The sequence below is a fragment of the Polypterus senegalus genome, chromosome 15 (genome assembly GCF_016835505.1).
Source record: "Polypterus senegalus isolate Bchr_013 chromosome 15, ASM1683550v1, whole genome shotgun sequence".
In the NCBI taxonomy this organism is placed as follows: Eukaryota; Metazoa; Chordata; class Cladistia; order Polypteriformes; family Polypteridae; genus Polypterus; species Polypterus senegalus.
Window position 1 is genome coordinate 68,411,310 of NC_053168.1, and position 26,329 is coordinate 68,437,638.

Consider the following 26,329-nt stretch of genomic DNA (forward strand, 5'->3'; position numbering starts at 1 on the left):
CTCAACAGAAATCGAGACTCATCAGACCAGGCAACATTTTTCCAGTCTTCAACTGTCCAATTTTGGTGAGCTTGTGCAAATTGTAGCCTCTTTTTCCTATTTGTAGTGGAGATGAGTGGTACCCGGTGGGGTCTTCTGCTGTTGTAGCCCTTCCGCCTCAAGGTTGTGCGTGTTGTGGCTTCAAAAATGCTTTGCTGCATACCTCGGTTGTAACGAGTGGTTATTTCAGTCAAAGTTGCTCTTCGATCAGCTTGAATCAGGCGGCCCATTCTCCTCTGACCTCTATTATCAACAAGGCATTTTCGCCCACAGGACTGCCGCATACTGGATGTTTTTCTCTTTTCACACCATTCTTTGTAAACCCTAGAAATGATTGTGCGTGAAAATCCCAGTAACTGAGCAGATTGTGATATACTCAGACCGGCCCGTCTGGCACCAACAACCATGCCACGCTCAAAATTGCTTAAATCACCTTTCTTTCCCATTCTGACATTCAGTTTGGAGTTCAGGAGATTGTCTTGACCAGGACCACACCCCTAAATGCATTGAAGCAACTGCCATGTGATTGGTTGATTAGATAATTGCATTAATGAGAAATTGAACAGGTGTTCCTAATAATCCTTTAGGTGAGTGTATATATGTATACAGTATGTTGCAATTTAAGTTTGATTAATACTGTACTGTACTGTAATGTTTATAGCTTTGTACATTTTGACAGATTTGTTGAAAATTAAAGATGCTGTAGTGAATATACATATCTCCTTGACAGGTCAGTGGAGTTAAAAGTGCGATTGATGAAAAAATAAAGCCCAAATTTTGTACAAAATCTGCTTAAGCTGTATGCTGAAATAAAAGATTTTAAAGAACTAATTATTGCTTTACTTATAGTTTGGAAAGGAGTGTAGGCATTTTTTAATGCAATATTCTCCTTCATGTTCAGGCAAATAAAAAGGTTAATGAAAGGTTAGATGTTATCATAAAAATGCAGAATACAAATCAAATAAGCATTTAATTAACTTGCAATTCAGTAGATACAGTACATGCATAGTCTTATTCTAGGCATAATTGTTTTTACTACCCTATAAAAAAGACAATTGAACAAAACTTCCTTCGTTAACAACAGGGTGTGTCCAGGATCACTAAATATTCTTTTAAAACTGTGAGAAACCTAAGTTGTCCAAAATTCAGAAAGGTACCAGCAAAGTTATTCCATTAGATTCCTTTCACTTTCAGTAAATACCAGTACATGCCTGAAACCAGTAAAAAAAAAAAGAAATATTTATGATAGAAAATAGAAAGGATAAAAGGCTGGTATAAATTTGAGATGTAACATATCTAGGTCAGTTATTTTGGTGCAATGCTGTTATCTTTTAAGAAATTATTTCATTGTATGCAGAGGGTCTACTATCAGTGGTCTATGCCCATTACACTTGCATGCATTGCTTCTATATTGCCAAGTATAGCTGCTCCACTCCAACATCCTTCTGAATTTTCACAAGAAGTGAGCCCAATCTCACTTTGGTCACTTGTAAAAACCATCACTCATTTTTTTTTCAGTTGTGGTCTAAACTGTGTGCTACTCGAGGAGAATGAAGATAGAAATTGATCATTAAGCTGAAAACTTTGTCTTCGAATTTGGCATCTGCTGCATTATCACCACCCTGTTCTTTGTCCCTCTGTACTGCTGCTATTGAGCTCATCTTCTGTTTTCTGGTCTGATGATACTACAATTTAGTTTTTTGGCCAACAAACTAAATGCTATGTTTGGCATAATAAATAATAATAATTCTTTTTTACATTTATATAGCACTGTTCTCACTACTCTAAGTGTTATTCATAGTCAGTGGGGAGTCACATCAGCCACCACTATTGTGCAGCATGATCCACCTGAATGGTATGATGGCAAGCATTTCTGCCCCAGTATGCTCTCCTCACATGAGCTTTTAGGTGGTTAAGTGGTGAGAGAGAGAGACAATTAGAGACGAGGAATGATTAGGGGGCCAGAATGGCTAGGACAATTTAGCCTGGACATGGCGATACACCCTGCTCTTTATGAAGGTAGCCCAGGGATCTTTTATGACCACATAGAATCTGGACGATTTTACATCTCATCCGAAGGAGGGCAGCACTTTTACAATGCAGTGTCCCCATCACTGCACGGGGCATTGGGATTCCCATTCAGACCACAGGGTAAACACCCCCTGTACTATAAGGCAAACTCTGCACATTATCAAAAACATATCATCTCTGCTGCATGAATCTTTGTGGTGGCAGCATCATGCTATGGGGATGTTTCTCTGACACAATCCACAAGAAACCTGTACCTTGGGAGGAGACTTGTTTTCTAGCAAGGCAGCAACCTCAAGCATAAACTGAAAGCTGCTCAGTAATTGCTTGAAAACAACAATGTTAATGTCCAGGAGTGGCCAAATCACAGTCCAGACCTCAATCCAACTGAATATTTTTGGCTGGACTTGGAAAAAAGCTATTCACTTGTGATCTCCTTGCAGCCTGACTGACTTTGAGCAGTTTTGCATCGAAAAATGGGAAAAAAATGCAGTTTTTTGCAGTTTAGCTGTCCTTATTTCCTCCTTGCTAATCCATTGCACTTCCTGATTCACTATCTCCACATCATTCAGCCTCTTCTCTCTCTCGTTCTCTTTATTCATTAGCCTCTCAAAGAACTCTTTCCATCTGCTCAACACACTCTCCTCGCTTGTGAGTACGTTTCCATCTTTATCCTTTATCACCCTAACCTGCTGCACATCTTTAGCAGCTTGGTCCCTCTGTCTAGCCAATCGGTACAGGTCCTTTTCGCCCTCCTTATTGTCCAACCTCTCATACAACTCATCATACGCCTTTTCTTTAGCCTTCGCCACCTCTCTCTTCACCTTGCGCCTTATTTCCTTGTACTCTTGTCTACTTTGTGCATTTCTCTGACTATCCCACTTCTTCTTTGCCATCCTCTTCCTCTGTATACTCTCCTGTATTTCCTCATTCCACCACCAGGTTTCCTTTTCCTCCTTCCTCTTTCCAGATGTCATGCCACGCACCCTTCTTGCTGTCACCCTTACTACATCTGCTGTAGTTTCCCAGCTGTCTGGTAACACTTCACTGCCACCCAGTGCCTGTCTCACCTCCTCCCTAACCTTAACCTTGCAGTCTTCCTTTTTCAACTTCCACCATTTGATCCTTGGCTCTGCCCTCACTCTCTTCCTCTTCTTGATCTCCAACGTTATCCTACAGACCACCATCCTATACTGCTTAACTACACTTTCCCCTGCCACCACTTTGCAGTCTTCAATCTCCTTCAGATCAACTCTTCTGCATAGGATGTAATCTACCTGTGTGCATCTTCCTCAACTCTTGTACGTAACCCTATGTTCCTTCCTCTTCTTAAAATACATATTCACCACAGCCATGTCCATCCTTTTGGCAAAATCCACTATCCTCTGACCTTCTTCTTTCCTGTCCTTGACAGCATACCTACCCATCACCTCCTCGTCTCCACTGTTCCCTTGACCCAATATGCCCACTGAATTCATTCCAATCAACACTTTCTGTCCCTTCGGTACCCTGTTCATCTCTTCATCCAACTCACTCCAAAAATCTTCTTTCTCATCCATCGCACACCCAACTTGCGGGGCATTTGCACTAACAACATTCATCATCACACCTTCAATTTCCAGCTTCATAATCATTACTCTGACCGACACTCTTTTCACCTCCAAAACACTTTTGACATTCTGTTCCTTCAGAATAACTCCTACCCCATTTCTCCTCCCATCCATACCATGATAGAACAATTTGAGTCCCCCTCCAATCCACCTGGCCTTACTCTTCTTCCATTTAGTCTCTTGCACACACAATATATCAGCCTTCTTTCTCTCCATCATATCAATTAACTCTCTCCCCTTACCAGTCATACAGCCAACATTCAAAGTTCGTATCCTCAGTTCCACTCTCTTTACTTTCCTCCTCTCCTCCTGCCTCTGGACACGTCTCCCCCTTCTTCTTCTCCTTCTTCTTCTTCAGCCAACAGTAGCCCAATTTCTGCCAGCACCCTGTTGGCTAGCAGTACTGGTGGCGGTCGTTGTTAACCCGGGGCTTGACCGATCCGTTATCGAAATTTGTATTGATGTCCGCATATTGATTTGGCAAAATTTTACACCGGTTGCCCTTCCTGACGTAACCCTCCAACCTGCTTACTAGGAGTAATACCACAAAATAGACTAAGCAGAAACCTAACCAAAATTCTGTATTCTGAAATATAAATCAGTCAATGAATAAAAACTAATTTATCAAAGTATATACAGTGGTGTGAAAAACTATTTGCCCCCTTCCTGATTTCTTATTCTTTTGCATGTTTGTCACACAAAATGTTTCTGATCATCAAACGCATTTAACCATTAGTCAAATATAACACAATTAAACACAAAATGCAGTTTTTAAATGATGGTTTTATTATTTAGGAAAAAAAATCCAAACCTACATGGCCCTGTGTGAAAAAGTAATTGCCCTCTGAACCTAATAACTGGTTGGGCCACCCTTAGCAGCAATAACTGTAATCAAGCGCTTATGATAACTTGCAATGAGTCTTTTACAGAGCTCTGGAGGAATTTTGGCCCACTCATCTTTGCAGAATTGTTGTAATTCAGCTTTATTTGAGGGTTTTCTAGCATGAAGCGCCTTTTTAAGGTCATGCCATAGCATCTCAATTGGATTCAGGTCAGGACTTTGACTAGGCCACTCCAAAGTCTTCATTTTGTTTTTCTTCAGCCATTCAGAGGTGGATTTGCTGGTGTGTTTTGGGTCATTGTCCTGTTGCAGCACCCAAGATCGCTTCAGCTTGAGTTGACAAACAGATGGCCGGACATTCTCCTTCAGGATTTTTTGGTAGACAGTAGAATTCATGGTTCCATCTATCACAGCAAGCCTTCCAGGTCCTGAAGCAGCAAAACAACCCCAGACCATCACACTACCACCACCATATTTTACTGTTGGTATGATGTTCTTTTTCTGAAATGCTGTGTTCCTTTTACGCCAGATGTAACGGACATTTGCCTTCCAAAAGTTCAACTTTTGTCTCATCAGTCCACAAGGTATTTTCCCAAAAGTCTTGGCAATCATTGAGATGTTTCTTAGCAAAATTGAGACGAGCCCTAATGTTCTTTTGCTTAACAGTGGTTTGCGCCTTGGAAATCTGCCATGCAGGCCGCTTTTGCCCAGTCTCTTTCTTATGGTGGAATCGTGAACACTGACCTTAATTGAGGCAAGTGAGGCCTGCAGTTCTTTAGACGTTGTCCTGGGGTCTTTTGTGACTTCTCGGATGAGTCGCCTCTGCGTCTTGGGGTAATTTTGGTCGGCCGGCCACTCCTGGGAAGGTTCACCACTGTTCCATGTTTTTGCCATTTGTGGATAATGGCTCTCACTGTGGTTCGCTGGAGTCCCAAAGCTTTAGAAATGGCTTTATAACCTTTACCAGACTGATAGATCTCAATTACTTCTGTTCTCATTTGTTCCTGAATTTCTTTGGATCTTGGCATGATGTCTAGCTTTTGAGGTGCTTTTGGTCTACTTCTCTGTGTCAGGCAGCTTCTATTTAAGTGATTTCTTGATTGAAACAGGTGTGGCAGTAATCAGGCCTGGGGGTGGCTACGGAAATTGAACTCAGGTGTGATACACCACAGTTAGGTTATTTTTTAACAAGGGGGCAATTACTTATTCACACAGGGCCATGTAGGTTTGAATTTTTTTTCTCCCTAAATAATAAAAACCATCATTTAAAAACTGCATTTTGCGTTTACTTGTGTTATATTTGACTAATGGTTAAATGTGTTTGATGATCAGAAACATTTTGTGTGACAAACATGCAAAAGAATAAGAAATCAGGAAGGGGGCAAATAGTTTTTCAGACCACTGTAGTTCCACTCTATGCATATTATTTATAATAAAGGAAAAAAGAACTTGGTATACAAAAAAAAACATTATGCATAAGAAAAAGAAACACATCTTAAAACCCAAACCCAAATTAACAACTGAAGCAGAGTTACAATGAAAATCATAGGTAAAATTAGTTTACAATCAGTATATACTAGGGGGCTTCGCTCGCCAACCCCTGTTTTTGGTTTTCCGGATACACACTTTTAAGATTTTTTTTTCTTTGAATTGTTACTATTTTATTAGTTTCACTTTTATATCAGAACTTCTGTAAAAACAATATTTGGAATCTTTTGAGTCCTAATATGCTGAATCTTTTAAATGAGGTCAGTGAGAAATGTGTTTATTTGACTTTGTACCATAATTCAGGATAGGTTTCTCTGTTTGGAATTTCAGCACAGACAAAATGATCTACAGCATCAGCAGTTAATAATTTTTTTGCAAAGTAACCAATAAATGCAAAACCTTACAATATTTACATACTTCTGAAATATCACCTATGTCCATATATTCAATCTCTATTCGCCTTTTCGTTATTTCTCTGAGTAATAGTTTCTCTTTTTTTGCACTAACACGATGTTTACTTTCTGTGTTTTGACACTGTCGTTTTTTTCTGCTTTCATATTCTGTATCTTGCTCTGCATGTGTTTCGTACCTATGTTTTTTTTTTGAGTCTTTTGAATTCCAGTTTTCATTATCTCTAACCTGCTCTGCATATGTTTGGCCCCCTTGTTTTTTAACCTCTTTATGACATTTTACTTTGTTTTCTACTTGTATCGCGCCAACTTTTTTTTTGAGCCTTTCGAATTAATAAAATATCTATCTATCTAACTCCACTGCTTTCATAATCTCTTACCTGCTCTGCATGTGTATCGCACCAACATTTTTGAACGTCTTAATGAAGTTCTACTTTGTCTTTTACTCTTTGTCTTTTAATTCTGATCCCGATTGGGCGTGCTTTTCTTTCAATTCCACTTCTTCCGGGCTGATTACCTTATTTTATGAATTCTGAATTTAGATTATTCTTTTTCTTTTTTTAATTTTGTTTCTCTCCAATGCTTTTGAGTCTCTTTTCTTCGCGCTGCTCTTTCTTCTACGCTTAGTCTTCGACGTTTTATCTATAACGTATTGTCCTTATACGCTTTATATGTACCGAGAGCCCAGGATCTGTGTGTGTACAAAGTCTTTACACGACTGAGTGTATTGCTGCCTGTGGTCTTATTTGATATTGGTTGTAAGTAGGGCGTGTGTTGCAAGAATCTCATGTTCTGTGTCCTCGGAAGACGGTCCTGGGTCAATCTCTTGGTACAAAGTCTCATGTTTAAGGTCCCTGCGAGACCCTCCGTGGCCTATCCCTTTTGTCTTGTGTGTCTTCTGTGATTTTCACGTGAAGATCATGTCTCGTCTCCCTAGTGTTTTTCTCCAGGATTTTTTTTTTATAATAGAGAGATATATTCAAGATCAGCCTGGACACAGACAGACACGCTGAACTCTCAAGTCCAAAGCACCAACAACACAATGCACAAATCACCAATCAAAGCTCAGTTCTTTTACTCTATGTCTCTTTTCCTCTCTACTCCTGCCGCCTTCACTCTTCCACTTGCAAACTCTGTCCACCACCTCCCAACTCCAGCTCTCTGAATGGAGTGAGGCGGCCCCTTTTATGTCGCACCTGGAAGCATTCCATGTGCATCTGGATTCTCTTCCGGTAGCACTTTCTGGTGTGGCAGAAGTGCTGAAGTCCAGGGTTCTGAGATGGTCCAGGTACCCCCTGTCAGTGGCCAACGGCCCCCACAGGGTTGAGCCAACAAGCTCAGCTTCCGCGGAACCAACACCAACCAAGGATGGCTGCCCTCTTGTGTCCTTGGGGAGATATTGCTTCTATCCCAGTCCTTCTACTCTCTAGGCATCCCAGCTAGGCAAGGGTCCCAGCCGTCCGCCACAGTGTATATGTGTATATATATATATATGGAAACGTCCTGAGAAAATAAATAGGATTCCATTAAGTGGGAGTGAGTTTAACCAGAATTTTCGAGTGTTTTAAGACTGTGTATTTTGACCTGAACTGTGATGAAACCTACTTCCGCTCTTACATATGTGCAAGTACTTCTTAGTACAATATAATGGGTCCTTCCATGAAGTAAGACAATATATGTATAAAATACTATATACAACTTTTAAAAGATTTGTTTAGTTAAAATCTCATAAAAATTAAGGGTTAATTTAAGTAAATGTTTGTAAAAAGATAACTTTTCCTAAGATAACTTAGGCTGTGTCTTGTAAAAGATAATTCTAGTTCTGTATCAAAATAGCAATAATTTAGAGTAAATGCATCAGAATTTTATAACCACCCTGTATACTTTTACCATTACTTATATTTAATGTTCCCTTTAAATGCTAATATTATTTAACATTTGGTTATTTCACTTAATTCTATGAAAGTGAATACAAATATGGCTTTTGGGAGTTTCTAATTTACTCTTTCACAAGCAGATTTCATCTGATTGCTCAGTGCATGATCTGTGATTATTCTTTTGCAGGTTTGGTACTTGTTAGGTTGGGTTTGCTACCTTCAGATCGAGAAGACTGATGAGACTGAACCGTTTAAGGACTCTGCCTGCAAATACTTAATTAAAGCTAAAAAAGTAAGTAGTTTCTTTTCAAAGAGTAGAACTGTTTTTAGATGTGTAATTCTTGCCTCTGAAATCAATTCTAAATGATGGCAAGTCTGCTTTTTGCTGTATAACCTGAATGATGCAGATGACCATGGGCTGAGTCTTTGGCCTCTGCTTTTGGTGTGTGGTTATTTGTTGGCAATGAGAATCAGCCATCTTGTCTCTTTGTAGGTACTGTGCTCAGCTTCTGTATCATGGTGACTAATGCTTTGTCTTTCTGTCTTTATTTCAAAGTGAAAAAATAGGTTTAAGTTGTTTTTTTTGTAACATTACAAGCACACAAAATATGTACTTATAACTGGGATTTTTATCCTGCTAAATCAACTTGAATAGTTATAGAGAGAATATTAATTAAATAAACTAACAGCAAATGTACTGCTAAGCAGAAATCTATATACCAGAAATACTAAGCTGATAAAGTCTGATCTTATTTGCTTGGAACTGAAATTATGCAATTAACTGAAATTTCATTATAACTGCCACACAAAGATATCAGCATTTTTCATCCAACTGCCTTATGCTTTTTACAAAAAGTATAACTTACTATGTAACAATAAAAACCTAGAAAACCTTGAGCGTTTATCATCTAATTATTCTCCTTAAAGCTATTCAATCATAATGTTCAGATTATTCAAAAATATGTAAGAAATCTTAACAGTTTTACAAGCTGATTTGCTTGAAGATGTTTTATCCACACTGTGGATAGTGATAACGTCATACCTTACTATGTGTAAATGGAAGGACAAGAGACGTGAAAGAATTTTGAATGAAAAAAGTAGCAACAATTTGTGTTTAAGCTGTGCAGTACATCACCAATAGCCATGTGTTGGAAGTTGGTCTTCTCTTTTAAGCGGAATGTCTGCTTGAACTGGCGTCTGTTGGTGGAATGAAGACGGTCCCAAATGATGTGGACATTTCACTCTTCGTAGCTGGAGGGGGATGAGTCTGCAGCAGAGCAGGAGTGATGCTAGGACTCTTCTAGGCTGTGTTCCTCCATTCTAGTGAGGAAAACAGAAACTATTTAAATATCTGTCCCTCTCTTTGACCATTCCCATTATATACCTATGTACAAGGCCATTTAAGAGGCTCACTGCTTTCTTGTGTTTGACACATGACAATAACAGCCAAAGCATTTTGACACCTTCCAACCTTTCCAAACCTAATATACCTTTTAACAGAAAGAACACATAAACACAAGCACATTTTGCAAATTATAAGTCTCCAATCCATTTCAATTCAAAGTCACAGGAGCCTTGCAAGAGCAGCTCTGGGCACAAGGCAGGAAACAGCCCTGAATAGGTTACTAACCCATTGAAAGACCCACTTATGTACACACCAACACTCATAAAGGGACTAGCTGGGAAATCAATATCATGCATAAGAGTTTTGTAAATGTGAGACTGCTTATAATCAACCAACATGTAGAAAAGCCAATAAAACTAAGCAACATTATTATTATTATTATATTTCTCTATGTCAGTGCTTTTAAAACCAGTTCAAATACCTCAGCTCCCACATCTGTGTTGATGGTGAGACCCAGCCTGATGCCTGCACTTGTGTCAATGAGGCCTGGTTAAAGTGGAGACAGGTCACTGGAGTCATCTGCAATCGCAATATACCTGTCCACCTGAATGCCAAGGTCTACAAGAATGTCATATGCCTAGTCACTCTCTAGGGATCAGAATGGTAGTCTGCCACCACCATGCATGAACAAGCCTTGCACGTCATGGAGATGTGCTAAATGTGGTGGGTACTTGGCCTTCTGTGGCTCGACCACATCACAAATGAAGATGTGAGAAGAATAACAGGTGTGTGGCACCAATACCGGAGAAAATGCAGGAGACCTGCAAGCGCTGGTATGGCCATGTCATGCGCAGCAGTGAGCAGTCAGTGGCCAAGACAGCCCTCTGCCTCAGCCTAGACGGATGCCAGTCCCGTGGACAACCCAGAAAATTGTGGCTTGATCGACTTAAAGAAAACATGCGACTCACTAACATCACTCCCAATGATGCCCTTGATTGAAAGAAGTGGAGATTGACGTGCAGAAAAGTGGACCCTGCACCAATGCGCTATAAACACTAAGAAAGAAGAATAAGTGCCTTTCAAACTATTTTTGTAGCAAGCAGCCATACTTAAAAAACTTCATACCTGAACATAATAGGCAGGTGTATTTCCATACATAGGTGTATTTCTTTACATACTGTAGCTAGATTCTAAAAAGGGACTAGAAAAAGAGTAATTTGGTATGTGTACAAATATAAGAACAAAAGAAATTGTACAAATGAGTAGATACCATTCTGTTCATCAAGCTTGTTTGTTTAGTTAATAGCTCTACTGTCCCAATATCTCATGCAGACACTTCTTAGACTTCAGGCTTCACACCTTATACACATGTCGTAAATGTAGGAAGAATGGTCCTTGGGTGTCTGTGGGAACTGTTAACTTTTGAATCTGATGATTGTATATAGCATGGAACTGACCTCTCTGAACAATTCTGTCCTCTGCATCTCCTGGAGTTCAAAAGAAATACCAACATGCAGCAACATGAGAACACTGACAAAGATCAAGGAAAAAAAAAAAACAAATGCGGTCACGTCATGACTACAAACGCATGAAGGTATACAAATGAATATAATGTTGCATTAGTGCAACAACATTTTCCAAAATGTACAATACAGGTCATAAAATGAATTATGTCATATATACCTAAGTCTCTCTTTTTTTGTCAGCGCGGCTTTGACATCATGGATCAGAAGGTGCATAATAATTCAGCATGAGCAGGAACACTCAAGAATAAAACTGAATAAAAAAAATTTGCATCCACAGTCATTCTCAGTCACGCACAACACTCACATCCACGTCCACAGTTTTCCCAGTCTTGTTCGCACACAAGATCTGACACGGTTTTCAAATAAAGAGGGGTTGTAACAAAACAAGTTTGTTTCTAATACCATGTCTTTATTTGAAAACGGCATCAGGTCGGGGGAAACTTGAACGTGAGTGAGAGAATAAAACTGAAAAAAAAAACATTGACAAGTACTATAAATTGATAGATGAAAATCAAATGAATGTTTTTATTGTATGATATAAACAATAAGAGTAGCTCACTACTTAAAATGGTAAATTTGGGAAGCAGCTGTTATCAAAATCGCAACCTCTTGATTGGAAGGCAGCAGGTCTTAGCATTGCACCACGCAACCTGTCGTATCAACCGCCTACCGTAACCTGCTTTCTTTTTTCTTCAGTTAAATTCTTGAATAAGGCCGGAGTTATACTTCACGCGACGCAACGCATGCTGCAGCGGACGCTCTTGCTACACAAGCGTTGTAGTGTTTATACTTGCGCTAGTACTTTGCGTAAATCTGGAGGAATCCACCAGGTGCTAGTTCGAGATATTATCATGGTGAGAACATGTTTGGCTTCTCTTTGTTGGGAATTGCCTAGAACACCTGTTAAATTCCGATAACACCTTACTGCAATATCTCAGAAAAGATGTTATTGATTAAAATCGTTAATCCAGGGATGTGTCCATTCCAGCAAGCATTGGGCACGAGTGAAAAACAATCCCTGGACGAGGCCTCAGCTCATCGCAAGGTGAATACAAGCACACACATACTGTAATTATTACACTAGCGCTCATTCCTTACAGCTTACTTACAAAAGTTGGGCAGGTTTCATTTCGAAATTCTACGCCTAATGGTCATTTTAGCGGCAACAAATCCCCAAGTCTGCATATCAGCAACATAACTCCCTGCGAGACAGCAGTGCTATCGCTCCGCCACCGTGTCACTCACATTTGTGTAATTATTCCCCCATGTGTGTAATTATTAACAGTATTTATTATTTAAACGAAATTATATGTAAAATGTAACATACACACTTTAATGCATTTCATCTTGAAAGTGATATCAAGTATAAATCTAAGGATTCTAAATGTGCAGAGAGTTGGAATATCATACATTTAATTAGTTCTGTGTGATGATCTATTGCTGCTTGCCACTGCTGTCATGTCGAAGAAGTTTGTAGCAATTAAAAACTGGGATGACAAAACAATTACATTAACAATCGTTACGCTATTTTTAAAACGATGGTCTGCTTTAATGATAAAGTAAACTACGATGTTAAAGTGGACATTTCGAGATTAAAGCTGAAATTTCCACTTTCATCACAAAATACACGTTTTCACCGTGTCCTTTATTTTTTTCCCAGTGGGTGAAATACAGCGCTATACATTATGTTGCTGTTGTGAAGTTGCAAAAAAAAAAAAGACGGCACAAAAGATGGTACATGAGACTTTTAAAATGTATCGCGTCATTACGATCAGGATTGTGTGACCCTTGAATATAAAAGCACCATAAATGCATCTGTATGTCAGCATTTTGCTTCACCACATCGAACCATTCATCAAACAGCGAAGCACGTACATCGATCCCCGTAGGATCTGCATAGAGTCTTTCTGTCACATGTAGATAGTAAACAGAGACTCTGACGTCATGTTCGGACTTTTAGCACACTGCGCCCCCTGACTTTTTGCTGGTACTGCAACTCGCATAAGCCTCAGAGGATGCGTGAAATTTCTGAGGACCTGCTCAGCGGGCATACGCGTTCTGAGCGTGAAGTATAAACCGGCCCTAAAAGTGCACTTGTTTTGTTATACTCGTGCCTTTTGTGAAAGTGTTTATTTCATATTTGTATTTCAGGCTTCACACATTATACATTTCGTGTCTACATTTTGTCAATTATTATTAAAACATGAAAAACCTTTCTGTGTTAACAACGTTTTTACATAGATTGTTGATGAAACTGAACACACATGAAATGTATGCATTCCAAATGACGACATACTTTTTTAGCCTATAAAGCTCCAGCACTTCACTCAAAGATAAACACTGAGCACTGACAAACTTCTTTGCAAATTGAACTGGGGCAGGGGGATGGGATAGCAGGCTGCTTGCTGCTTATCGACACATTTACAGGACAAAAGACGCTGACGGAGAGGTGAGAACGGATTTAAGGTGGGCCAGATTTACATGTTTTCTCGTAGGCTCTGGTAATTCTAGTGTTAACCAACTTGAGGTGCAGTTTTGTAGGATACCTCTGATGTCTACAGCTTCTAGTAGCTTCTAGTTTACTAGCAGTCAGTCAAACAAATTTCTTGACTAATGTTGGTGTTACACTTTAGTCATTTTAGACAATGCTTTGAAGTTAGGTCGAATGAGAAACTCACATTTTTGGAGCAAGCATTTTCATGCTTTTCTCTTTTAATATGTTTATGTTTTGTATTATTTCTTTCTCATGACAAGCCTATATACAGTGGGATATACAGTGAACAATTATTGCACACTTTCTGTAAATCCAATAAACTTCATTTCACTTCTCAAATATCACTGTGTGTGTCTCCTATATGATATATTTAACTGACATTTTTTATCGTAACAACCAACGATTTATACAGGAAAATAATGACTATTAACAAGGTTGCCCAAACTTTTGCATCCCACTGTATAGCTGTTTTTTACTGTCACATTAAAACAGTAAAAACTGTCATATATCTGAATTTCTTTTTGTTAATATTAAAAAGCTTTTCATTGGGGATGGGGAGACTCAGTTTAGTTGCATGTTATTTCTGGACCTACTGCTCCTGCCTGCAGCACTCAGTTGGCATCCTGTATTGCAAATTATCAAGTTGGGTTGGCATACAGAGGTAGGGTGTCATGGATAGACTTGTTGGAGCTTAAGGCACCCCTAGAAATAGTTCAAAGCCAACTCTCTGCCCCTTAACCTCCAAAGAAAAGCCACTAGGTGTACTGTTTTTAGGCTGCTGCAGGTACATTCATTTATCCACTTTAAGAATTGACTGTTGATAGCATTTAACGTATTGGATCAATTACCAGACACCTTAATGTCATATTGTGCCAATTCTGCTTTCTCTTTGTATCATTTTATGCATAGGGAGGTTCGCATTTTTAAGAAAGGCCATGTTTCCAGTGTAGCTTTCACCTGTTTCTTTTAAGAGCAACTGTGCACATGTCATAAATACATCATGCTTGTGCAGTCACACCATGAGTAGAAAATCACAAATCCCATCTCAGTGCAATACTGAGCTGTTTACAAAAAGCAAGACAAATCATTGATATCAATATCATTAGCTAAGAAAGTGTAAAATTTAGAATATGTCATGTATTAAATGCTTATTATAATTCCTATCCCTGAGCTTTTTACAAACTTGCGGTCATTCTTTTTTTACAAAAAATTTCTTGTCCTAATATTACTTTTGTGTTCCTTTTTTCTGGTTCATCCTATTCATATATTTTTTTCCTGCATAGACTTTATGGCTGGTCACATCATCAAACAGATAACTACTTTAAAGCTACAATTACCGCAGGTCTATGTTTTAGTCTAATCACCAGTCAACAGTCAAGTTCCCCATATTATCATTACTGTAACATGTCCTAATTTATACATTGCCTGAATAGATTTGAAAGACCGTACTACTGTATTTAACCCTTTAACCTTTACAAGGATATCCTGATATTATGATTTAGTGAAAATATGTATGTTAAAAAGGCTTTTGAAATCATAGAGAAAACTGAACTACCCACCAGTGTCTTTATAGAGTGTTTAATCCAATTAGAAAGTTGGATGTATGTATAAATTAACCTATTTGTCCTTTTAAATTTGACAGGCAAGCAGAATATCAGAATGTGAATCTATTGCTTTTTTATGCATGTTGAATGTTGGATTTTTACAATAGTCTCTTTCAAAAGCTGTTACACAAGCTGTCTGTATGAGGTCTATTCTATCAGAGCAAATTGTCTGTGTCGGCATAAACTGAAACAGGTAAATTGTTGAATCAAGATCTATGGAGGAAACTTGAAGCACATGGAGCATTATTAGTTTTTTGAAATTTCTTCAGAAATGTGCACCATTATATGTAAAAAATAAACTGGGACTTACTATAACTAACAGAACCTTTTAGATTTCTGTATCCCGTTGATTTAATGGCATGTGGAAGGCAAGGATGTCTTCTAAAGTTCATTCCCATTTAAAAAAATACATTCTACAAAGTGTGTTAGAACATACTTTATATTTTTAATTTTTATAAATTTGCTACATACACATCTGAACCATAAATGTTGTTATCATGTGTGTCAGTACATTGCTTGTTTAAAGTCAGTTGTCTTCTGGTGAGAGAAGGACAGAGTCCATAGAAGAAATTTTGTGGCACCAACCTGGTCATCCGTTTTAATGATATGCTGGTTCAAAACATAACAAGTACTTGATGGTGTGTTGCGAGAAACAAAATAAGCAAAACAGAGTATTGAGAGAGTATTTGATGGCTGTTCTTGAGTGGATCTAATTTTGCAGCAACTGCATCCGGTTGTTTGTTCAGTCTAAAATGAGACACCACCTTCTGGAACGCCCTGGCTTTATAGCACTCAGACTAGAAGGGGTGGGGTCAGTTGCCATCACTGGACATCTTCTCAGCACTGTGGAGGGAAAGGGAGATGACTTAGGTAGACTTAGTTAGCAACAGTGCATCCTCTCTTTCTGGGGCATTATTACATACATTAGATGAGTCCGAAAGGTGATCCTCCGATGCACATACGTAACACAGTAGAGAACGTATGTGTATATTTGTGTTTATTAATGTGTAAATTGCTTAAAAGTTAAGTCCAAAAAAAAATGTAAAAAATGCAAACTAATAATCCGATGCTGGTTGCTACCCTACCTCACATCGTTTCAGTGCAAGTCAAGATATTCACAAATTCGTCAGCTTATGAGTACATGAAAGATAAACAAAAAATTGTAGCTGTAGGTTTGAGTACAGTTATCACTACAGATATGTATATAGAAACTTATGCACATGAGAAGAAACAAGACTAGTGAGAATACAATGTGGAAGGTTTGGATCCAAAACAGTTGTTATGCCAATAGTGCCTTTCTGAAAAATTTTCATTCCTTTTCATTCTTTGCTAATCAATTTTTTTTTGCTAAAAAGGTCTCTGAAATCATTAGATGCGTGTCTCATGCTCTTTATTAGTGAAGAAAATTGGAATTGTGATGCAATGCGAATGTAGTTTTTTTTGGTTTCAAAAATCAAACACTATGTAATTTGCAACACGCCACACTCAGGTGTCTTTCTCCAGTGGTTTAACTGTGGCACAGTTTCTGTGAACAACAAGGTGGTATTCATGCTAAGGAAAACACTCTGAAACAGCAAAAATGACAATAATAATTTCACAAATAAAACAACAAATTAGAACATGTTCAGACTGCATCATAATTAGTAATAAAAATAACAGCAGCGAAATTATTAAAAAAGCTAAACACAGCACACCCAGAACTGAACTAACGTGGACCCAATAAATCAGTGCCAATTTCCTCCATTTAACACAATCTCTTTATTTAACACTTAAAAAAGTGATCCATGCACCAGCCCTAGGCCGTTGTTGACTCTGTATGTTAGGGAGAGATGGCTTGCTCAGTTCCCTGTAAAAGTTAAAACCAAACACTCTCTTTTTCACCAGCTGACTTTCTCTCTCTGTCTCTTTTTCCCTGAGCTTTCATTCATCCTTGAACAGTTGGGTTTCAATTGTAATCTCATTTGCATGTCTCTATGTCCTCTATGTCAGGCAGTGGAGTGCTGATCCCCTTCAGTCTTCAATGTACTTACCCCTGATTGGGCAGCTATCAACTAATATATGGTTGTTGTCATAGATGTTTACTAAAGAGGTTTTGTGTCCTCTGTGTGCTTTAAAAGTAAAATCTGTTTTGTGCTGTTTGTCATGTGAGTTTAGATTTATCTAACTTTGAGACTTGGTAAGGACTTGATAGATAGATAGATAGATAGATAGATAGATAGATAGATAGATAGATAGATAGATAGATAGATAGATAGATAGATAGATAGATAGATAGATAGATAGATAGATAGATAGATAGATAGATAGATAGATAGATAGATAGATAGATAGATAGATAGATAGATAGATAGATAGATAGTGTTAATTATGTGCTAATAGTAATTTAGATAGATACTTTATAAGTGTTAATTATGTGCTAATAGTAATTCTAAGCCGTCCTTGCACATCTTTCTAAATTAAATCAACTTTCTTCCATAATATCAGAACTGTCACAAAAAAATTTAAAGATCTGTTTAGATTTGATGGCTACAACATAATGGAAAGTATCAAGCAGGATTTAATGAATGTTGTGAAAATGAATATGCTTACAAAGGTCATATTTGTCCTTCATAATATGCTTATATAGTTTAACAAAACCTTTTTTAAAAGTTTTTTTCAGCTGTCTTTCATCTGATGCACAAAAAGACTATATATTTAAAGGTTGACTCTTTAAGGTTCTGAAGCTGGCAGAGCATTAATGAACTTATAGTTTTACTGGGTTAAGATCCTTTGTTCTTGAATGACTCAGAAAGTGCCAAAACTGCACTCACCTAGTTAATTGCAAATGAAGTCTTGTTTAAACCCCTCTCTATGCTGTGCTCCAGTCATCAATAACTGCCACCAATTTACTAGCAGTACAGTTATGCATAATTTGCTTAAAATATATGACCAATGTACAAAATACTTTAATGCAAAGATACTATTTTCTGCTCTTTCAGTGCACCATAATCATATATTCCAGTGTTCTATAACCAGCAGAATATTTAATTAATTGAAGTTCTTAGATATCAGGACTATTAGAGACGTCTTTAATGCTAAGGTTTATGCATCCTTTCATTAACTATACTCCAAATGTTAGATTGCAGAAATACACTACTTTTTTATCTATAAGGTAGGCACATTGTATATATTTAAAATTAAAATTACTGATGCAAGATTTAATAAAATAGCATGGTATGTGTATACTGCTTTTTAAATAACAATTTTGAATGCTAAAAGTAGTCACTATTCTCAAAATGTTTATAGGGCACAGAAAATTAGCTTTTCATTTTTGTAGCACATTGTGTATTCATACTGCTTCTACAATTTGCCTTTAGCAACATGGATGCAGTTAAACACTGGTTTGGTATCCTCCATAGTTTCAATAGTTTTTCTGAACTTTACACTTACAGACAAAAACTAACCTTCCAGCAGTAGTAGTGACTGCCAATGAGGTATAGTAATTTGCAAATTGTAGAGGCAGAAGTCCTAATTATATTAAATAAGCTAAAATCTAACTAATCACAAAGACCATGAGACTCATTTATATAACTTTCCTTTGATTTGAAAATATGCCCACACCAAAAAAACAGGAAAATGCTTATGTCAAAAAAAATTATAAAACCTGTCGTATGCAGATTTCTACGCAATTTTCCCTTTATAAATTACAATAACCTAAAAATGTGTACAGGATTGCGTTTGAAACGCCATCTTGAAACATCCATATCTGGAGCATGCTAATGAACTTCATACATCTGCAGTCACAAAGATGCAGAACTTCACTGGCTGGTAGAACAGCTATGCTCCTGACGAATTGGGACCCCGCTGCCTGAGTTCAAAAGTATCAGGTTGTGCTCCGCAACTGAGAGAGCAGGATAATGGGCAGCATTATAATGCTTCTCCTCTGCATTCTGTGGTTCAGGGAAAGTCTTAAAGCATGAATGTCTGAGTGGGTAGCCAATATTAAATGGCACATGTAATGACATGATTGTTATTTAATGAATAAGTAATTCAGGCCATATGAAAAACTGAAGGTTCACCGAGTTGCTGTATCAACAAGCCATTCACTATGAACAGTACTGTCACATCTGCCAAACAATTTTGCCTCAAAATAAATGAATCATGGGTTGATCCAGGCCATTGAGACGCAATGTTTGCCAGTCATATTTTCAGTGACTTATGCATTAATGAAATGTAATTGCTCACAGTTAATAAAAGCAGCTTCAGTCTCAATAGGATCCCTTATTGCCATATGAGGGCAGTAAAGTGCTCTGATTATGTTAGGAGAATAAGACACTGCTGCAAATTGCCTTTTCATGATGGCAAAAATATGTTGTGTTTTCATTATGTGCACACATCATACAAAAAGAGGATGTAGTATTGCACCGGTCAGTTAATTGCTTCCAGAACAGTAAGCATGGTGGAGTGAAACTTGGCTGAGATATTCCTGACCTGTTGGCCAGTTTCCTAAGAAGTCATTACAGGTAGACTGACAAAAAAACAAAACAGTTTTTCAGTGCAAATGTGTGGCATTGGCCCAGTTTAAAGGGCAATAAAAATGCTAGTCTGTACATCAAACTCATCACTTTTGAGGTGTAATATATTTGTCAAGTTAGCACACATAATAATAACTGCTTGGTGATATGAATTATTATAATTAGCTGGCTTGGCTGTATTTCTCTACTTATCAAAGGTGTCATAATTTCATGTTTTCTCCATTTTGCTTACACATTGGTCAGAGTTGCTATAAACATACAAATGTTCACCCGTCAAGTTTTCTTTTACAGTCATATGAAAAAGTCTGGAAACCCCTCTCAGCCTGCATAATAATTTACTCTACTTTCAACAAAAAAGATAACAGTTGTATGTCTTTCATTTCCTAGGAACATCTGAGTACTGGGGTGTTTTCCGAACAAAGATTTTTAGTGAAGCAGTATTTAGTTGTATGAAATTAAATCAAATGTGAAAACCTGGCTGTGCAAAAATTTGGGTACCCTTGTAATTTTGCTGATTTGAATGCATGTCACTGCTCAATACTGATTACTTGTAACACCAAATTGGTTGGATTAGCTCGTTAAGCCTTGAACTTCATAGACAGGTGTGTCCAATCATGAGAAAAGGTATTTAAGGTGGTCAATTGCAAGTTGTGCTTCCCTTTGACTCTCCTCTGAAGAGTGACAGCATGGGATCCTCAAAGCAACTCTCAAAAGATCTGAAAACAAAAATTGTTCAGTATCATGGTTTAAGGGGAAGGCTACAAAAAGCTATCTCAGAGGTTTAAACTGTCAGTTTCAACTGTAAGGAATGTAATCAGGAAATGGAAGGCCACAGGCACAGTTGCTGTTAAACCCAGGTCTGGCAGGCCAAGAAATATACGGGAGTAGCATATGCTCGGGATTGTGAAAATGGTTACAGACAACCCACAGATCACCCCCCAAAGACCTGCAAGAACATCTTGCTACAGATGGTGTATCTGTACATCTTTCTACAATTCAGTGCAATTTGCACAAAGAACATCTGTATGGCAGGGTTATGAGAAAGAAGCCCTTTCTGCACTCACGGCACAAAGAGAGTTGCTTGTTGTATGCAAATGCTCATTTAGACAAGCCAGATTCATTTTGGAACAAAGTGCTTTGGACTGATGAGACAAAAATTGAGTTATTTGGTCATAACAAAAAGCACTTTGCATGGTGGAAGAAGAACGCTGCATTCCAAGAAAAACACCTGCTATCTACTGTCAAATTTGGTGGAGGTTACATCATACTGTGGAGCTGTGTGGCTAGTTCAGGGACTGGGGCCCTTGTTAAAGTCGAGGGTCAGATGAATTCAACCAAATATCAACAAATTCTTCAGGATAATGTTCAAGCATCAGTCACAAAGTTGAAGTTATGCAGTGGTTGGATATTCCAACAAGACAATGACCCAAAACACAGTTTGAAATCTACAAAGGCATTCATGCAGAGGAGTAGAATGGAGAGAAGTACAATGTTCTAGAATGGCTGTCACAGTCACCTGACTTGAATATCATCGAAAATCTATGGGATAATTTGAAGCAGGTTGTCCATGTTCGGCAACCATCAAATTTAACTGAACTGGAGAGATTTTGTATGGAAGAATGGTCAAAAATACCTCCATCCAGAATCCAGACACTCATCAAAGGCTATAGGAGGCGTCTAGCGGCTGTTATATTTGCAAAAGCAGGCTTAACCAAGTATTGATGTAATATCTCGGTTGGGGTGCCCACATTTATGCATCTGTCTAATTTTGTTATGATGCATATTGCATATTTTCTGTTAATTCAATAAACTTAATGTCACTGCTGAAATACTGCTGTTTCCATAAGGCATGAAATTTCTACTTTGAAAGCTCAGCCAATGATAAACAAAAATCCAAAGAATTAAGAGGGATTCCCAGTCTTTTTTATATGAGTGTATAAACCCCAACATTTGTGTGGAAAGTTGTGTATGGACATTTCAAGTCCCTTTTTGTGTGTACATATACTCTGGTTTGGCCCCAGGTAGCATAGTACTGGTCGAGAAAGACCAGATGAGAGCAGCTAGCCTGAGAATTAGTACCCTGGATCCCAGCTGTTACTTTAAAATACATTCTTCAATAGTTAGAAACAAGTTCAAGGTACATTTCTCACAAATGTTAGAAAGTTTTTCAACTCCCATAGGATCATAAACACATGGAATAAATCCCCAAGTAGTGATGTAGGGAACAGAACTTTAAGTACCTTCAAATCTCAACACATTTTGTAGAATTTGGTGAATGGATTGGTGAACCTGTTGGACTTGAATTGCCTGTTCAGCACCAAAATTGTTACAATCTCCTGACATGAATTTTGTTTACATGAAAGTATTCTGTTTTAAATGTAAATTGAATAACCCCTCCCTCAACCCAATAAAAAACTAAGAGTGTATGTAAAATGATCATTTTTTTTCTGGGGTTTGACTAGTACTCACCCTTGCAGTTCTGTGCTCCATTTCTTCTAGATTCATTACTTTCCTTATTGTCTACCATGCTGCTTATTATATTATTATAAAAGTGCTTATACTTTACCTTTATATTTGTGATTCAGAAGAGTTTTCTCTTCGTTTGTTGAACTTTTGTGTAGAATTTACATTTGTAATTTGTAGAAAACACATTGATCTGTATATTGATGTAAATACTGTAATTTGACAGCATCTTCAGAGACTAAAATTTAATTTGAATCTTGGCTAGGGGATTAATATCACTTTTTTACCAATATGTGACTGTGTAAACACTATCATCTGGTCTTTGAAAGGAACAACAACAACATTTATTTATATAGCACATTTTCATATAAACATTGTAGCTCAAAGTGCTTAATAAGTCAACAAAAAGAAAGTTTTATGAAAATAAAAGTAGGCAATAATATTAAAGAATAAACAACAAAGAAAAAGCTAAGGTCAGATGGCCAGGAGGACAGAAAAAAAAATCCAGTTAGGCTGGAGGAAAAAAAAAACAAATTCAAAGACCTAAGGTTACAACTTGGAATGTATAGTGATAGGCATTTCAAAATACGGAGCAAGATTATTTAAGGCTTTATAAACCATTAATAGTATTTTAAAGTCAATTCAGAATGACATTGGTAACCAGTGTAACAACGCTAAAAACTCAAACTCGAGTTAAGATTCTGGCTGCTGCATTCTGCATTAAGTATAACCAATTGATGCCTTCCTTAGGTAGTAGTCCTGTTAGGAATGCATTATAATAATCTAGTCAACTAAAAACAAAAGTGTGAACTAATTTTTCAGTGTCTTGTAGAGTTATAAGATTTCTAACTTTTGATGTATTCCTTAAGTGAAAAAATGCAAACCTAATAATTTAGTTAATATGCAATTTAACGTTTAGGTCAGAGTCAATAATTACCCCTAAATTCCTTACCTCTGTCTTGATTTTTAAGCCTAAGGGTTCAAGTTTATTTCTAATGTCCTCCCTATACCCATGTTTGCCAATCATTAAAATTTCTGTTTTCTCCTTATTTTGTTTGAGAAATTTACTACTCATCCAATCGGAAATACTGCTAAGACATTGAATCAGAGAGCCAAGAGCATCAGGGTCATCAGGCACAATCCATAAATAAAGCTGTGTGTCATCTGCATAGCTGTGGTAACTCACCTTGTGCTTTGAGATAATCTGACCTAATGGAACCATGCAGGTTAAAAAAGCAATGGGCCTGTGGTACACCATATATAATATCATGGGTTTATAAAGTACAACCACCACAATTTACAAAGAATTTTCTACATGTTATGTAAGATTGAAACCAATTTAAGGTGCTACCGGAGAGGCCCACCTGTTGTCAAAGGTGATTTATAAGAATACTGTGATCTATGGTGTGAAATGTTGCACTCAAGGCTAAGAGAACAAGAACAGATATATGGCTTCTGTCATTTACTATTTTAACCAGTGCAGTTTCTGTATTGTCATTTGTTTTGAAACCTGAATGAAACTTGTCAAGAATAGAATGTTTTATTATTATTATTATTATTATTATTATTATAGTTTAATCAAATAATTATTTAACTGCTTAATTACTGCCTTAGAATTCTACTTAAGAAACACAGGTTAGAAATTGTTCTAAATTTGTCAACAACAGTGAAGTTGAGATTATTTTTCTTGAGCAGGGATTTAACATCTGCAATCTTAAGACAGTCAGGGAAGACCTCCTTATCTAATGATGAGTTTACTGTGTCAAGTATACTATCAATTAGCACATCAGAGAATTCTTTACAAAAGCCTATTGGTGTTAGATCAAGGGTACAGGTGGTTTCAGTTGAGAAATTATTCTACATAGGGCCGATTTATTCCAGTGAAATTATTTAACTTGCTTAAAAGGGAATGCTAGGATTCAATCGGACTAATTTTGGGGGATGTAGTATATTATTTTTAATATCATTTACTTTATGTGTAAAAAATATAGCAAAAGCCTCACAAGTTTCACTAGTAGCTTTTATGAGGCATTCCGTTGAGTGTGCTGGGTTTAGAAGACCGTCATTATCATTTATAATTTTAGAGTAATAGGACTTCCTTTCAAGGTGGACTACTTTGTTGTATTCAATTATTTTAGCTTTCAGTTTTTCATATTGGACTACTAGTTTTGTTTTTCTCCATTTATGCTCAACTCTCCTGCATTTTCTGTTTAAATCAGACACTCATTGTGTCTTCCAAGGTATAATAGTGTTGGAGGATTTCTTAATAGCCTTTTTAGGGGTCACTATGTCAGCTGCAGCTCTCACCTTAGCATTCAAATTTTCCACCATACTGTTATTGCTGTTAGCACTATTAAGGTAAGTACTACAGTCGGACTGATTGTTCAGAATATTAGCAGACATTGAATCTGCAGATGTATTTAAATAACATTTTAACAATACAGTTCTCATTAATTGTAGTTATTATTATTTTGACACTAATATGCAAAAGTGATCTGATATACTGATATCCACAACTTGTCTCACCTCAACTTTTAATTCTTTTAAAATCACTAAATCCAGCGTGTTTCCTTGCTTATGTGTGGGCTGGCTGACATGCTGACTGAAATCAAAGGAATACAGTAAGATCATAAATTATATTGCTTTTGGATCACACTGGTTATCCACAAGAAAACTAAAATCAACTACAATTAGGAACCTGTCATAGTTAGTTATTATAGATACTAAGTCTGAGAATTCCTCAGTGAAAGATGTATTAGATTCAGGAGGTCTACAAATGGTTAATATGAGAGACTGGGATACTCCTTGAATAACACTGGCAAGATATTCAAAACACATGATTAAGTTTGTGTAAGTACTTGCTAAACCACCTCCTTGTTTCCCTTGGTGAGTTGAATGAACAAAGCTGTAAGGACTTCTTCTTTTGACACTGCCGCACCTATAATATGTGGTTATAGTTCTAATACAGTGGCCATTTAAAGGTGAAATGGTAAATACATTATTTACATTTATACCTCTTTTTCTGAATTTTTTAGTTAGACTATTGTTTGTTATTATAGTGTTAATACAGTGCACATCTCAAGGTAAACTCACTACAGAATTATCATATTCTAGCAAGGCATTATGGAAAACATTTGGACTAAATTTACATAATGAGAAAAGACAAATTATTTTCAAGATGTTTTTGGAGAGAACCCAGGCACTGAATGTATGAATGTAGACCATCTCTCCTGAAGAAATGCGGTCTCTCCAAGAAAAGATTACAGTTGTCCACGAAAACCAATATTTTGTCTGTTGCAGAAGCCTCTAAACCAGTTGTTCAAGGCCAGCACACGACTGTAGGATTCATCTGACCTTCTAGCCAGAGGCAGGGGACCCAAAATGATGATTCTTGTAGGACACAATTTCATCACACATGTTTTTTTTATTTTTCTTTGTGGGAAATGTTTCCCTAGTCTCCCACCTGCTCAGTACAGTTCAGAAGCACAATAGACTGAACAAAAGCACACTTTTCTTATTTCTCTTTCACTCCTTCCTCCTCTACCACCACTCCCAGCAAGCTTCATCTCCTTTCCACCCAACTCTGTCTCCCTGAGAGAAGTGAGGTGGCTCCTTTTATAGAGCACCTGGAAAGGCTTCAGGTGTCCTGTTATCTCCTTCCACCAACAATTCCACATGTGGTGGAAGTGCTGCAATAAAGGGCTCAGCAGTCCCTGTAGCACCCACTGGTGGTGCCCACAAAACCCAGCAGGGGTTTGCTGAACTCCAACTCCCATAATGTCCTGCAGGAGTCTGAGGTAGCACTGCAACACAGGGAGCTGTCATCTAGCACAACAGGGGAGATAATATCCTGTGCAGGTTCTGTCCCCAGGTCCTTCCATTATATAGGCAGCCACCTGCCACAGTGCATATAAATGTAACTGCAGACTTTTGGACTATATATCAAAACAATTAAATATTCACATTTATATGTAAGTGTTTTTAGTAATATCTGATGTAGGACTTGCTCTATGCTCTGAGATTTTCCATCCTTGGCTAATCTTTATAAAGTTGGATTTTACACCAGTGGGAATTAAACACCTAAATAAGC

The 26,329-nt window shown here is 37.5% G+C and overlaps 1 protein-coding gene across 2 annotated transcripts in view; it reads left to right on the forward strand.

Moving 5' to 3' along the window:
- The window catches only part of si:dkey-12j5.1 (probable assembly chaperone of rpl4), a 417,417-nt gene that overhangs the window by 285,751 nt on the left and 105,337 nt on the right, over positions 1-26,329 (forward strand). The window contains exon 10 of one of the 2 annotated variants that reach the window (XM_039737187.1): positions 8,481-8,585. The exons of the other annotated variant lie outside the window; for it this stretch is intronic. Coding sequence (XP_039593121.1) covers positions 8,481-8,585 — 105 coding nt within the window. The remainder of the gene's footprint in view (positions 1-8,480; positions 8,586-26,329) is intronic. 2 annotated transcript variants of the gene reach the window in all.